General features: G+C 40.3%; 1 protein-coding gene across 2 annotated transcripts in view; it reads right to left on the reverse strand.

Moving 5' to 3' along the window:
• The window catches only part of LOC126252772 (mismatch repair endonuclease PMS2), a 160,097-nt gene that overhangs the window by 10,181 nt on the left and 135,052 nt on the right, over window positions 1-14,864 (reverse strand). For both annotated transcript variants that reach the window (XM_049953699.1, XM_049953701.1), the window contains 2 exons: window positions 7,273-7,370; window positions 221-370 (listed from right to left, as the gene is read on the reverse strand). In XM_049953699.1, coding sequence (XP_049809656.1) covers window positions 221-370; window positions 7,273-7,370 — 248 coding nt within the window. The remainder of the gene's footprint in view (window positions 1-220; window positions 371-7,272; window positions 7,371-14,864) is intronic.

The raw sequence follows: 14,864 nt of genomic DNA on the forward strand, positions 1-14,864 counted from the left end.
ATATAAGCAGAAGAAAGTAAAGAGTAATAGTATCTGCAAACAACAAATGTCCAATATGTAGGTTATGAAACCTCATATATATGAGACATTTCCTGAAAAGTAAATTGATTCACTATAATTATATGGCAATGCTGTAATGTGTTCATTAAGCAAACATACTAATAGTATTTGAGATAAAAAAGAAAGATGACACACAAATAAATGCATCAAGGGAACTTACCCAGGGACTGTCCATCTCACCCATATGATCAACAATTCTTCGCATTTCTGCTAGACTAAGATCTGTTCCAATCATAACGGCTTTACGACATGCTCGTGATGCAAACATTGCCCGTACACGAGTTGGTCGACACATTACATGGGGAGCACCCTGAGAGAGAAACATACGTCTCAGTCAACAGCTTTAAGTTGTTATGAAATAATTATAATAGTAATGGTAATAATATAATGATAATAATAATAAGAAGAAGAAGAAGAAGAAGAAGAAGAGCAAGAAGAAGAAGAAGAAGAACAATAACAACAACAACAGTAATATGCTGATTGTTCATTATACCCTTAGTCCTTAAGGATATGAAACATCAGGAAACATAATATGAAACACACATTTTATATAAGAATTAACGCACTCAGAGTAAATGTTCTTTCCACATATCCTCAAGGAAATGGACCTCAACCTTGTCCACCAGATCAAAAAACTTAAAACTAATTTTAATACATTGAAAATGATAGCCAAGATGTGAATATATACAGACTAAAGAACTAATATAATCACTGGGTTACTGCTACCAAGTATCATCAAATGGGGGAGAAGAAAAGGGATGTTCCCATGTTAACTTATGGTGACAATATTACTGCACTTTGGATGTTCAGAAGTCTAATAGTGCATAACACTCACGTTACTTGTGGTGTCACCGCTAGACACCACACTTGCTAGGTGGTAGCTTAAATCGGCCGCGGTCCATTAGTACATGTCGGACCCGCGTGTCGCCACTGTGTGACCGTAGACCGAGCGCCACCACACGGCAGGTCTCGAGAGACGTACTAGCACTCGCCCCAGTTGTACGGACGACATTGCTAGCGACTACACGTACGAAGCCTTTCTCTCATTTGCCGAGAGACAGTTGGAGTGGCCTTAAGCTAAGTCCATGGCTACGACCTAGCAAGGCGCCATTTGTATCATTGCATGTATATCAAGATAGAGTCTCACTTGTATCATCCAGAATGCTGTATACCAAAGGACGATATAAAAGTTAAGTGTTCTAGTAGCTACGTTCTTTTCTTTATCACATTCATTACGAATCCTGTTCCAGACTTAACACCAGACGGCGTGAGTTGACGCATGCCCTTTCGGCTACTTCACTGTGGACTGGCTGCCTTAACAGTCCACTACATTACTTCATATTATTAATAGTATAAACTTGAATTGGTTCTGCAGACAATCCACAGATGAATAGAAAGATCTGACACCAACAAATCTTACAAGCTTCTCTTAAACTGTACATTATTTTACAAGCTGCTAAGCACATTTGTCAGAAGATAGTGAAAATGTGTGTTCCTGAACAACAGGCACCTGTTTGGATCAAAGTGCCTTGGAGTCTTTATATAAAGTTATTCATATTTCTAGTTCTCATGCCAACCAGCATGGGTTCCGAAAAAAGTGATCACGTAAAATCTAACTTGTGTTTTTCTCACATAACATTCTTTAAGCTACAGATCAAGGCAATATAGCAAATGTCCGTCGAATTTCTTGACTCCCAAAAAATATCTGACTCAGTACCACATAACCACTTATTAACGAAAGTAGGGTCACATGAGGTATCAAAGGAAATTTGTGGCTGAACAGAAGAATTCTTGGCAGGGAGGGCCCATCATATTGTCTTGGATGGAAAGTCATCAACAGATATAGAAGCAATTTCAGGCATGCCCCAGGAAAGTTTACTGGGATCCTTGCTGTTCATGTTGTATATTAATAATCTAGCAGACAATGTTAATATTAACTACAGATTTTTTCCTGATGAAGCAGTTATACGTATGAAGTACTGGCTCTGAGCACTATGGGACTCAACTGCTGAGGTCATTAGTCCCCTAGAACTTAGAACTAGTTAAACCTAACTAACCTAAGGACATCACACACATCCATGCCCGAGGCAGGATTCGAACCTGCGACCGTAGCGGTCTCGCGGTTCCAGACTGCAGCGCCAGAACCGCGCGGCCACTTCGGCCGGCTATGAAGTACTATCTGAAAACAGCTGCACAGATATATTGATAAGGTTTCAAAATCATGCAAATATTGGCAACTTGCTTCCAATTTTCAGAAAATGAAAACAGTGTATTTCACAAAATTTAGAAACACTTTGTCCCACAGCTAAAATATCAATGTTTCAATTAGAATCAGTCAACTCATACAAATATCTGGGTGTAACAGTTTGTAGGAATATGAAATGGAATTAACACACAGACTCAATTGTAAATAAAGCAAGTGGTACACTTCATTACTATGACACTGGGGACATGCAGCTTACAAAACACTTGTGCGTACCATCCTTGGAAACTGATCAGGTGTGTGGAATACAATAGTCACAGAAATGCTGAAAAACGTAAAATGGCAGATGCTTGAATCTATATGCCAACAACCTCACAAAAGCTTACTTATGAACTTTGAGAAACCAGTTTTTAGTGAAAAATATAATGTAGCCCCCTATGTTTCACTCCTATATGGACCCTGAGGACAAAGTCAGATTAATTGGACCATAAGAATATGACTTTATTTTCATCCTTTGGCCTTTGAGAACTTGAAGTTGTGATGTCAAAGGCCTCTTCTGGATAACAGGATCCAAACAACAGAGGTTTTTCTTTTTCTTCTACAATTCTTTTGCAGCAATCTGGTACAGCAGATCATTTCAATTGTACATCTGGAGGAGTAAAACCAAAAACAAGATTTAAGAAGTATTTCTTCTCAGATTGTCATGTGCTTGTTCAACAGAATTGTAACCAATATTTTTCCCATGACGGAAGAAAAAGATATGTCACAATAATTGTCACAGATGTTGCAACCAGCTTTTTTTAAAGAAAAGATAGTGACTATAATATTGTTTTTCAGGTCTCAGAAGGTGCAGGGAGAAGGTACTGGCCCTGAAGGGTATTTATCAAGATTATAAGTTCTAGAGGTGGCCCGGGATCCTTTCTCAGTTTCAGGCCTTTAAGTGCTCTTTGTTGAACTCTGTAAAGGTTGCTCTGGTAAGGTTATCGGTACATTTCTACAACAGGGTTCAACAACTGCCTTTACTGACAGACATCATCTTATTCAGCTCATCCACAAAGTCTCCCATGCTATCTCGGCCTTTGGCACCAGTAAACCTATTAAACAGCCAGCAATCAGCTCTCTTCTGATCACCCAGTATTACCTTGGCCTTGAAAAGTTCAACCACATCCTCCACCAGGGCTTCAACTATCTCATATCCTATTCCGAGATGAGGGATATCCAACCCAAAATCCTATCATCACTGCCCCAAAGTAGTGTTCGGCTGCCCATTCTACCAACAGAGTACCCTTGTCCATCCCTGTTCCAATCCTACTCCCAATACTTCACTCCATTGGTAATTCCCTTATGGTCGGTCCAGGTGTGAGAACTGTCCTGTACACCAACACGCCACCTCCTACTGCACTTAAGCCACAGGCATTTCCCACCCAATAAAAGGCAGTGCCATATGTGAAAGCACACATGTTATATATCAGCTTTGCTGCAATTACTATACAATATTATATGTGGACATAACAAGTAACCAACTGTGGCAAACCACAAACTTGACCATCCAGTTGCTGAACATGCAGCACAATACACATGTCTTCAAAAGCTTCTTCACTGCCCAGGCCATTTGGATACAAGTTTCTCTCAACTACGAAAATGGGAACTGTCTCTCCAATACATCCTGCACACTCGAAATCCACCAAGCCTAAACATCTACTAATCTGTTCCCACTGCTTCACCTTGCCTTTTCCCTTCTCTCTTCTGTCCATACCACTCCTCCTCCATTCAAATCGTGTACTGCCTTCTCCCACTACTGTTTCTCAGCCTCCCCTGTCATGAGCATTCTCCCCCCCCCCCCTCAATTCCTTTCAATGCCTCTCCCCTTCCTATCTTCCTTGTTACCTTACCTTTTTCTCCTTCCCCCGCCCCCTCCCCCCACCCGTCATCCTTTTCCTACATCTCTTTCTGTTGTGTCGTCTGTACTTTTATTGTTTTGTTGTGCAGCCACAAAGTCATGTATCCAAAGACCTGCCTCTTTTCTGGTAATCCCTCCTTGTGTTCTTACATACCCCTCCCCACCTCCATCACCTCAAGTAATTGCTTTCAACAGTCGAGTATCAACAATTAGTCTTGCTGTGGTCTCACGACGGGAGAGGGGAGGGGGAGGGAGAAAGAGAGAGATAGAGAGAATGTGATTTTTTTGGGGGGGGGGGGGGGGGCACTGCTGATAAAAGAACTTGTGCTCAAAAGCTAGTGTGAATGCTGTATTCCATTATGTATTACTGTGCTTCATGCATCAATCCACTGTACACAAGTGGTTGCCTTGCTATTATTTTTCATTTTGATCCACCCAGGAATTTACATTATTGTTATAAATGCCTTATTCATTTATGCAAGTCCAGCTTTAAAAATTATAGAAGAGCTTAACAAATATGGAATAAGTAAAAATAGCAACTAAAATTTCATAAAAACATGGGATTAAGTATAACATTACCTTAATGAAGACAACTGGAAAGTAATAAAAAACACAGAAAGCATAACCAACTAAAAACATCTCATAAAAACTTCTGACTAAACATACTACTGGAAAATGAAATATGAACATGTTGAGACAATTAAGTTTTATTATTAAAATATGCAGATTACAGAATATGGTAAAAATCACAGGAACATACCGCTATGGACGAATTCTCTTGGGCAACAATTTCAGTATGCTAAACAGTAATGCAATAATCCAAAGATGTGTCACATGCACCTTCAGAAATGTTCTCCTACACTTCCGTTTGTTGCCAGTACAGTGTACAGCAATAATCTACAGTGACTGCTTCCATCAAATGAAACACAATTTGATTTTTTCCATATCTCTCAAGACTGTCCTTCAAAATAAGATTTATATAACATGATGTATGAATGAATGAATGAAATAGTCAGGGGACACCGTTATCAATGCAGATTAAACCTGACACTGTCTCACCATGTCCCACAGTGAACTGGTCTGGTGAACAAGATGACTTCAGGGTAACATCTTGGAAAGTTGACTGGGTATGAAATGAGAAGTGTTTGTGTGGTCCCTGTCCCATTGTGAGAGAACATCTTTCTGACACTATGGGAATGACATTAGAATGAGCTGGGTAATGCTCTCAGCATACACTATGCTCTTCAGTCTTCCCTCAGCAAACATCAGTGGTACAGTCACTGTAGATGATTCCCCCCTCAGTCCCCACCACGGTGCCTGCAGTTAGTTCTGTATGTTACAGTTTATACACTTAAGTGCTCATTACTCTAATGGTGGATATTGCAATCACAACTGACCATTGCTAATCACAAGGCAGAATTTTTCTTACCACAAAAACCAACTATGTGGAATTTATCCATACAGCTGCAACTTTTGCTAGACCATAGTAGGTGGGCAGCCTGGTAATGATGAGTGAGAGGAAGTTTCACAGGTAGAACTGTTGCTCATAGTCTAGCTTCTAGGGAACAGTCCCAGATAGGTGTAGCTGATACTCTCGGTAGAACACTTATTCTAATTTGTGCTGTAGCCATTGTGCAATCACTAATGACAGCTAGTTTTTTCTGACAGTCCAGGCACACTGCCATCCAAAATGAGGGCAATGAGAATATGTACCTTCCTTGGATTACTTGCGCGAACACAGACACCTAACTCATGTCTGACTTGTTGGGTAGCTGTTCAAAAGAACTATCTAGTCTCCCAAAGGCCCACAATCCATTCTTCACGTCATTGCTTGCTTCACAGTCATTGACAGCATTCTAGCAGGTCTCAAACATTTAGTAAGCTAATGTGATGTTCAAAACGACAGACCACTATGAGAGCAAGTAAAGTCTTATGGCATGAATGGCTGGGAGACACTGAAGGGCATATCATGAAGTATGACAGCTGAGAGCTGTGTGTGTGTGTGTGTGTGTGTGTGTGTGCGTGTGTGCGTGTGTGCGTGTGTGTGTGTCAAGAGCATCAAGGGGGCAGGTGTGCTTAATGTCCCCATCTGACAGAGGGATCACCATCAACAGTGTCACATGCCCTCATTTCATGAAACACTGTGGAGAGATTTGGAACATAATCCAGGACATTGTTGCAAAGATGGGTGATCAAGGAATTTACACCACCACCCCTCCTGTCTCTTCTGCCACAAAGTCAAAGAGAAAATTGTCAACAGCACGTGGCATATCAGGACGATTACCCATCCAAGTTATGGCCATGCCCAACAGTGCTTAACTTCGGCGATCTGAGGGGGCCGCTGTATCCGCCTTAGCATGGCCGTTGACAAGTCAAATGCCATAGTTATTAATTTAGGATTTTCATGCTCAGTTAATGGTTTTAATCTGATCGTGGCAGTTAATTTTGAATCACTGCCTTTGCTGTCCTCTATCAGTGACCCATGCAAATATCATGATCCTGTAACATATTTTGAGTTGTTCATTTCTCATTTTAACAAAGAGATAGAGGGGCTGGCCAGTACTTACCTCAGCTCAGTACAGCCGATAGATACACAAAAAATAGAACCGAAAATTTACGTTCCTAGCTTTTGGAACAAATGTTCCTTCATCAGGGAGGAGAGAGGGGAAAGAAAGGGAAGAAGGGAAAGTGGATTCAGTTACTCACAACCCAGGTTATGAAGCAACAGGGAAAGGAAAACAGGGAGGGTAGCAAGGATGGAGGCATGGTTGTCAGCGGACAACCATGTTTTCCTTTCCCTGTTGCTTCATAACCTGGGTTGTGAGTAACTGAATCCACTTTCCCTTCTTCCCTTTCTTTCCCCTCTCTCCTCCCTGATGAAGGAACATTTGTTCCGAAAGCTAGGAACGTAAATTTTCGGTTCTGTTTTTTGTGTATCTATAGGCTGTACTGAGCTGAGGTAAGTACTGGCCAGCCCCTCTCTCTCTTTGTTAGTATTTGTTTCACATCTTTATATGAGATTTTCCATTAATCATATTTCATTTTCACTGTTTAACATACTAACAGAAGAGCATTTCCTTCACATTCTCAATAAAATGATTGTACTTACTTCCAACATAAACAGCAACTCATCTATATCATCCTTCCCAAACGTCCAGTTTTTGCTAATGGGAATTGAACTCAATTTCACCCTCTTTGTTGGTTCAGCTAAAATGAGACAATAAGAGAACATCAGAAATATTTTAAACATTATGTTCAAGAGAAAGAAATATTTGTATACAAATACCTACAGATAAAAGATACATTATTTACTGACAGAATCTAAGACGACTGTAAAGGTTAAACACAATCATTATTTTTCTTAATTGTGATTGTAAAAAGTTATGTAAGCCTGGGAAAGGAAAATGCCCACCATTCTGCAGCAGGTTTCCGAAAACTTTGTCTCTGAATAACGGTTTTTGAGGTTCTTTCTTCTTTTTATAACTATTAAGCAATTTTATTTCTTCCATTTTCCTGCAAACTTTTGCAAAACTACCAAATGATTTTTTAAAAAAATCTGATGTTGAATATTTTCTTCTGAGAGATGTTTGTTACTGTGTCACACTCTCATCTTTAGCTGCACATGGCTTTTTGTTGTTAGTGAAATATACCATCACAAACATATGAATACTAAAGGCAATTATTATTGCATATTTCCCAAAGGTTAAATAAAGTTGAGGAATGCAATTGACTATAACCATTCTGAAACAACTTTTAGAGCAGATCTTGGTCTGCTGAAACATATTTTACATTCAATACAGAGCAGATATGTATAAAGACTGCAACAGTTGTTTAAAATATTAAAGTAGTGTCTCTCCAAGCCTACCTATATGTATTACGTTTGTTTAAAGCAAATGTAATAGGCAAACAACTGACAATTCATGCAATAAGTGGAAAACGGAGTATGAGTCCTATATTTTGTCAGCATCTTATTATAATAATCATAAACCTCTGAAATCAACAACATGTTTGTCAACTGAAGAATTTATTTATTGGAAAGTAGTTTCATTCAGGGCTAACCCCCCATCTCTGGAGAGAAACATATATTATTTCCATAAAACCTGAGTTATCACAATAGTTACAGTGAAAGACACAGCAGATGCACATTGCACTACTGACCAACTGTGAATTGGGTGAGTGATGATAACAACACAGTGGTACTAAAGTCTATGGCATTTTTGCATTACACAGGAAGCATTTCCAATAGGACTCGTTGTTTTCTATGGAAATCTGCTGTTAAATATTTTTTCAACCACCAGCTAAGATTAGGGCCCTTTTAGGATCTGTAAAGGATGATCTTGGCTTGTGTAAGGCAGATATCTATTGTATTCCTTGCAGGTGCAGCATGTAATTTATTGGTTAGACCATGAGGACTGTCTAGGACCAGTGTATTGAGCAAAAGCATCACACAAACTTACAATAACCGAGCAAATCTGCTACTGAAGGCATTACCTTGGCACCAGTCAACTTATGGAACAGAACAACATAGAGAATCTGGCATGCACATCCAGCTACTGGAATAGTGTTATTAAGGAGGCATTGAGGTTAAATTAGCAAGTGACCTTATAAACAGAGATGAAGGTTTTTGATTAAATTGTGCATGGAATCCTCCTCCGTCCTTAGTCAAACAACAGGGGGACAGAGTTAATGCTACCTCACCCAGTGGTGTCTCTCTCTCTCTCTCTCTCTCTCTCTCTCTCTCTCTCTGTGTGTGTGTGTGTGTGTGTGTGTGTGTGTGTGTGTGTGTGCGCGCGCGCACGCACACGTACGTACACATACACACTTGCGTAGATGTGTGACATCTTTTGGCAAATTTTCTGCATACCAAAGTTTTAAATTTCCTTGCACAGCACCGTTTTATTGCATGTGTGCCTTGAAAATGACAGCGTGTGCACATGTCGAAATAAGGGTGCTTTTTGAATACGTCATCTGGCTGCATTCCCGTAATTTATTAGAATATATTATTTATGTACTTTTTTATATTTCAGAAGGGTATCCTACAGATTATACAACCATTAAAAAATTTCTGCAGATTTTATCAAAGCCTTTATTGATAGTAAGTTCACTACAAATTGTTGCTTACGCCAGTACGAATTATGTTTAATGCCTTCGTTCAGTTCCTTTACACAGTTAGCCTTGCACAGGATTGAAGAATAGCTTTTGATTTGAAAGCACTGCTCCCACTGCAAATCATGTGCCTTTCATTTAGAGTGACAGACCCAGTCAATTACAAAATAATCTTGGTGTGAATTTTTTGTCTTTCATGATTGGTTGCAGAGATCATTTCAACAGACCGGGCATGCACTATCCACAGAAAGTTGCTGCTTTGGTAAGAGAGTTCCAGTTATAGCCCATACTTGGAGAGAAGAATAGATTGGCCATATACTTTTCATACAGCAATGTTCATCATGACAGGTCAGAAAGAGTAAACATTAATACTATGTTTTTGGAGTGTACATGGTAGGATCCCAGGATTAGTCTTGCATATTAACACGAATGATGCATATGTTGTACTGCAAACAGAATGCTGGTTGAAACCAAAAGTGACTAGCAACCAAATTTTACAACCCATCTGAAATATACATTGCATGGACAGGTTGAAAACTGAGGCATATTTTTTGTCATAAATAGCATTAAGGCTACTAGTGATTGCAAGAATTAGGACAAAGATAGACAGCAAAGGTGTATCAAACAAAGCTTTTAAGATCAGCCTTTAAGGAGCTGCAGTAGCAGAATCCTCCAGGAAACATAAATTTTAGAATTATGCTATGGTAACCAGGAGAGATTCCAGTTTACCAGCTATAGACGTGGAAACTCCCATGATTTGAATGACTGGCATTGTGTGATATTGTATTAAATGTCTTATCTGAAAATTACCTTGGGCAGTAAGAAATTATTTCTGAGTATGCAGTTTTAGCTTTCCTGGTGAAAAAACAGACCCTCCTTACAGTTAATTTAATATCAGAGGTGGACCTCTGAGTCTGTAAGGCTCATATAGCATCAATGATTGCAGGTGTTTAATCAAATGTAAGAACATATAGCTTCAATGAGTGCAGGTGTTAAATGAACCTAACAAGTGCAGCAAGAAACTAGTCAGTCAACATTGAACATTCATCCCTGTGACTAAAATAGTGAATATCAGTAACAAAAGTCAGAAGTATTGTATAAAAAACTCTACACAGGTATGTGTTGATAGCTATTAGCTATTTCTCACAAATGATAACAGCCAACACTGTCCAGTAGCTGTGTTACAAAGTTACTACAAAGCACAGATAACTTCTTCAAAGATTTAAACAAATTCAAAGCCTTGTTGACATTCAAAAGCTGAATGAAGCCAAAATGATCTTAAGCAGAGCAATGTGAGAAGTGTTTAATGGATTCAAAAGTAAAATTCTATCGAGCAATCTCAAGAAGCTTTGGTTTTACCTGCAATAAGTAAACAGATCAGGTCCAAGAATAATATTCTACTAAGCGATCTCAAGAAGTTTTAGTTTTATCTACAGTAAGTAAAAACATCAATATGAAAGCCAAAATATTGAATTCCATTTTCCAGTTCTGTTTGACTGAGGAAGATCATATTATGGTTCGTCCTTTCAATTGTTGCAAGAATCCAAAATAAAAGATGATGAGATAAGTGATAGTGGAACACAAACTCAACTAAAATTGCTCTACTGCAGGAAGATGATTGACCAGACAGGATACAAGCAGAATCAAAATGAATTAGTAAAATAAATTTGTCATCTTGTAGCGGAAGTTTACTGCACATCGTTGATGCCCTGCAGCATTCCAAGTGTATGGAGAACGTGCACGTTGTCTTGATTTCCAAGAATGATTGTTGGGTAGATGATAATAATATAAACACATAAAACTATGGTCATTTTGTTCTATAATTCTGGAATATATTTTGTGCTAGTGTATTAAGATCTTCCTGGAAACCAAAGACGTTCTCTTTTGGAAACAACATGGATTCTGAGCTGATGAATAAAGCTGTTCTTGGAATCACAACACAAAAAAATTATAGTGAAGTACAGGAACACATGCAGAGGATCGATGACTGATTTATAGGTACGGGCAGCTGATCCTCCACATAAACAAATAAAGGTTGGAGGTGGAACGAGTCATTAGTTTTTTATCACACGGTTGATGACCAGTCACTGAAAACAGTAACAACAATTAAATATATAAGAGTACGGACATGGAGGGATTTCAAGTTGAACGGCTGCGTACAGCTAAATATTGGAAAGGCAGATGCCTGAATGAGATTGAAAGGCAGAATCCTAAAGAAATATAACTCACACATAAAGGCTGTAGCTTGTAAGAGATTGTTCAATTGATTCTTGAGAACAGCTCACCAGTTTGGGATCAACAGAAGAGATAGAAAAGATCCTAAGAAGAACATTACTTTTTGTCACAGGTTGGCTTAGGAAACCCAAGAACATTGTAGAAATGGTCATCATTTTCTAATGGCATATGTCGTATAGATGCTGTGGGTCAAAGAAGGGTTTACTTTCAAAATTGGAATACAGAACATTCTGAGAAGAGTAATGAAACCCATTACTTTTCTCTACATTTATTGCAGGATGACTGTGAAGGTAAAAATTAGAGAAACTTTAGCTCTTGTGGAAGCTTACTGACTGCTCTTCTTCCCACACATCATTTAAACAAAAAGGGACAGGAACAAAGGAGGTGGGGAGAGGTAGTGACCTGGTACACAAGTCACAAATTGCCTGCTTGGCAGGCTACAGGCATACTTCTGTCCCCTCTGTTTGAAGATAAAACGTATAAGAATTACGTCCTGCTACAACATTCCTGACACTTCTCAGACTATATTAATATTATTTCTTATGTGGGTAAGCAGTAGTTCAGTCTGCAGTGGTAATTCTCTCTCATATTCTCTGCTCAGCTACCTGCCAAATCTGTTGACTCAGTCTTTTATCAGCTGCACAAAGTTTTTTATCTTAATTCTTTCCCTTGCAATCTCTTCTTTCACTACACTTGAGTGGTCTGGCTTGCTTTTAACAATTTTTTTTGGTGATGGTTTTGCTGTGCCTTATAAGTTTGTGGATACCTTGATTGTTCTCTCAAAATTTTCCTGTCAGAGGGTTTCTTGTGTAGGGAGCTGGAAGCTATTTGGGCTCATGCGCATTACCTTGGTTTTGGCATGGAGAGTAGCACTACGGGTTGTGTGGTGGCTCCCTGCGAGGTGCTGCGAGCGATGCGGTCTGTGACGACAGGTGCTGGGACAGCCAGCTGTAGTGTTTCTAAGGTGGCTGTTGCTTGTATAATGGCTTGCTCTGGTTTGCCATTGCTACAGGCATGTGTGTCTCAATGGGCTCTACCAGCAGAATGAAGAGCAGATCACGAGACTGTGTGCTATTTTGCAATTCTGTGGAGTGGATTCTTGTGGAACCTGCAATGAATTGGTGACATTGTGGCAGACTATTGTGGGAGTCTTGTCAATTATTCTTATTCTGGTATCCTGCCATACCATGTAAATTCTAGCTGGTCTACAGAGCTAAGCTATGTGTTGGTTGTTTTCCTCTAATGAGTTCTCCATAAAGCAATGAGAAGTTTTGCACTACTTATACTGTTCCTGCACCCTGGTTACGTCTGAAAGCTGAATTATGTTTATTCTCATGTCAACTTTTGAACAGCACTATGACTTCAAGTTGGTTGTGTTTTTTTTTAACAATCTAATCAATAGCTATAGCACATAACAAGTGCACAAAGGCCATACCCTATGTTTCAGTTATATCAGTTCCTTGTGGTAATGAATCTATGTTTCAGATATTCCCACCCAAATGTTGTTCTTTGTTTTATTTTAGGGTGCAAAAAACAACTAAGGTCATATGTGCCCAAGTCGAAACTACAGAACGCAAACACAGAGATAAGGGGAAATGACTATATGTCAGTCCCAATGGAAAGAATAGGAGACATCCAAACAAGGCACATGGAAAAAGGGCTCTAAACAAGGCACATGGAAAAAGGGCTAAAAAAGACACTATACAAAAATGAAGATCCAAAACTAAAAATTAAAGGGCCTTCACCATATTGCTTCAGTGGATAAAAAGGAAAACGTGGGCGACAGCCCGTGCGTTATTTGCTAAAACAGCTGATAAATCAGATGGCAAAACCAATATGGAATGTAAATTAGTAAAAAAAGGGCATTCCAGCAGGTAGTGGTGGACAGTTAAAATTTAGGCACAATGCATACAATGTGGTGGGGCAGCGCCATTGAGCAAATGACGATGGCTAAAAAGGCAGTGCCCAATACGTAGCAGAGTTAAAATAATCTCCTCCCGGAGGGAGGGCCGAGAGGAGATCATCCAAGGTGCTGGGAGAGGCTTAATAAGTTGAAGCTTATTCCTATGAAGGGAGGACCATTGGTGATGCCAAAGGGACACCACCTCCTGACAGATGGCAACGCAAAGATCATCGGAGGGAATAGAGGTACTCGCGGGCTGAGGTAAGAGGACTGCAGCCTTGGCAGCAGCGTCAGCAGCCTCATTTCCTGGCAGACCAACATGACCAGGGACCCACAGAAACATGACATCGGCTCCACCAAGAATGAGCAAGTGACAGGTTTCCTGGACCTGCTGCACTAAGGGACGAGCAGTGTACAGAGCACAGAGACTTTGGAGGGTGCTGAGTGAGTCTGAGAAGAGGACACAACTGGGAAGGCTGTGTCGCTGGATGTACTCTGTGGCCTGATACAAGGCGAAAAGCTCGGCTGTAAATACTGAGGAGTGGGCCAGAAGCCGATATCAAAAGACACGGGTGCCAATGACGAATGCACACCTGACCCGACGGACAGTCCGAGAGCCATCAGTGAATACAAATTTCCATGTGAAGGTCGTGAAACTGAAGGAGATAGACCAAGGCTGTAGTAGTGTTCTTAGAAAGAGAATGAAGGCCAAGGTTAACATGGGCCGCATCACAAAGCAAAGGTGGTGAAGGGTTCACACCCACGGGGAAAGTTTCAGGTAGCGTGAAGTTAAGCCGCCATATTAAATGGCGAAAGCGAATGCCAGGAGGTAACAGGGACGAGCCCCATACTGACGATCTAAGGAATCGTCAAAGAAGGAGGCATAGGAAGGGTGGCCACACATGGCAGACAAACGGCTTGCATATCTGCTGAGGAGGAAGTTCTCCAGCAGGTGTCGTAGGCCTTCTCCAAATTGAAAAACCTGGCCACAGTCTGTGATTTCCGCAGAAAACCAGTCATGACATCAGTAGACAAAGTAACAAGACGGTCATTTCATGAGTGAAATCCACACTATGCATTCATAAGTAAATGGCGAGATTCGAGCCACCACACCAACCGGGCATGAATAATATTTTCCATCACCTTGAAAATGCAGCTGGTAAGAGAGATGGGGCAATAGCTAGAAGGAAGGTTTTTGTCCTACCCGGCTTAGGTATGGGTTTGATGGTGGCTTCACACCAGCATCCAGGAAATGTGCCCTCAGTCCAGATACGGTTGTATGTGTTAAGCAGAAATTGCTTGCCCGCAAGAGAGAAGTGCTCCAACATTTGAACAAGGATAGTAACTGGCCCTGGGGTGGAGGACCGGGATGAACTGAGAGCATGATCTAGCTCCCCCATAGTGAAGGCGGCATTGTAGCACTCATTATTCAGAGAAGAGAAGGGTATCGCTCGAGC

This window comes from Schistocerca nitens, chromosome 4 (genome assembly GCF_023898315.1).
Source record: "Schistocerca nitens isolate TAMUIC-IGC-003100 chromosome 4, iqSchNite1.1, whole genome shotgun sequence".
In the NCBI taxonomy this organism is placed as follows: domain Eukaryota; kingdom Metazoa; phylum Arthropoda; class Insecta; order Orthoptera; family Acrididae; genus Schistocerca; species Schistocerca nitens.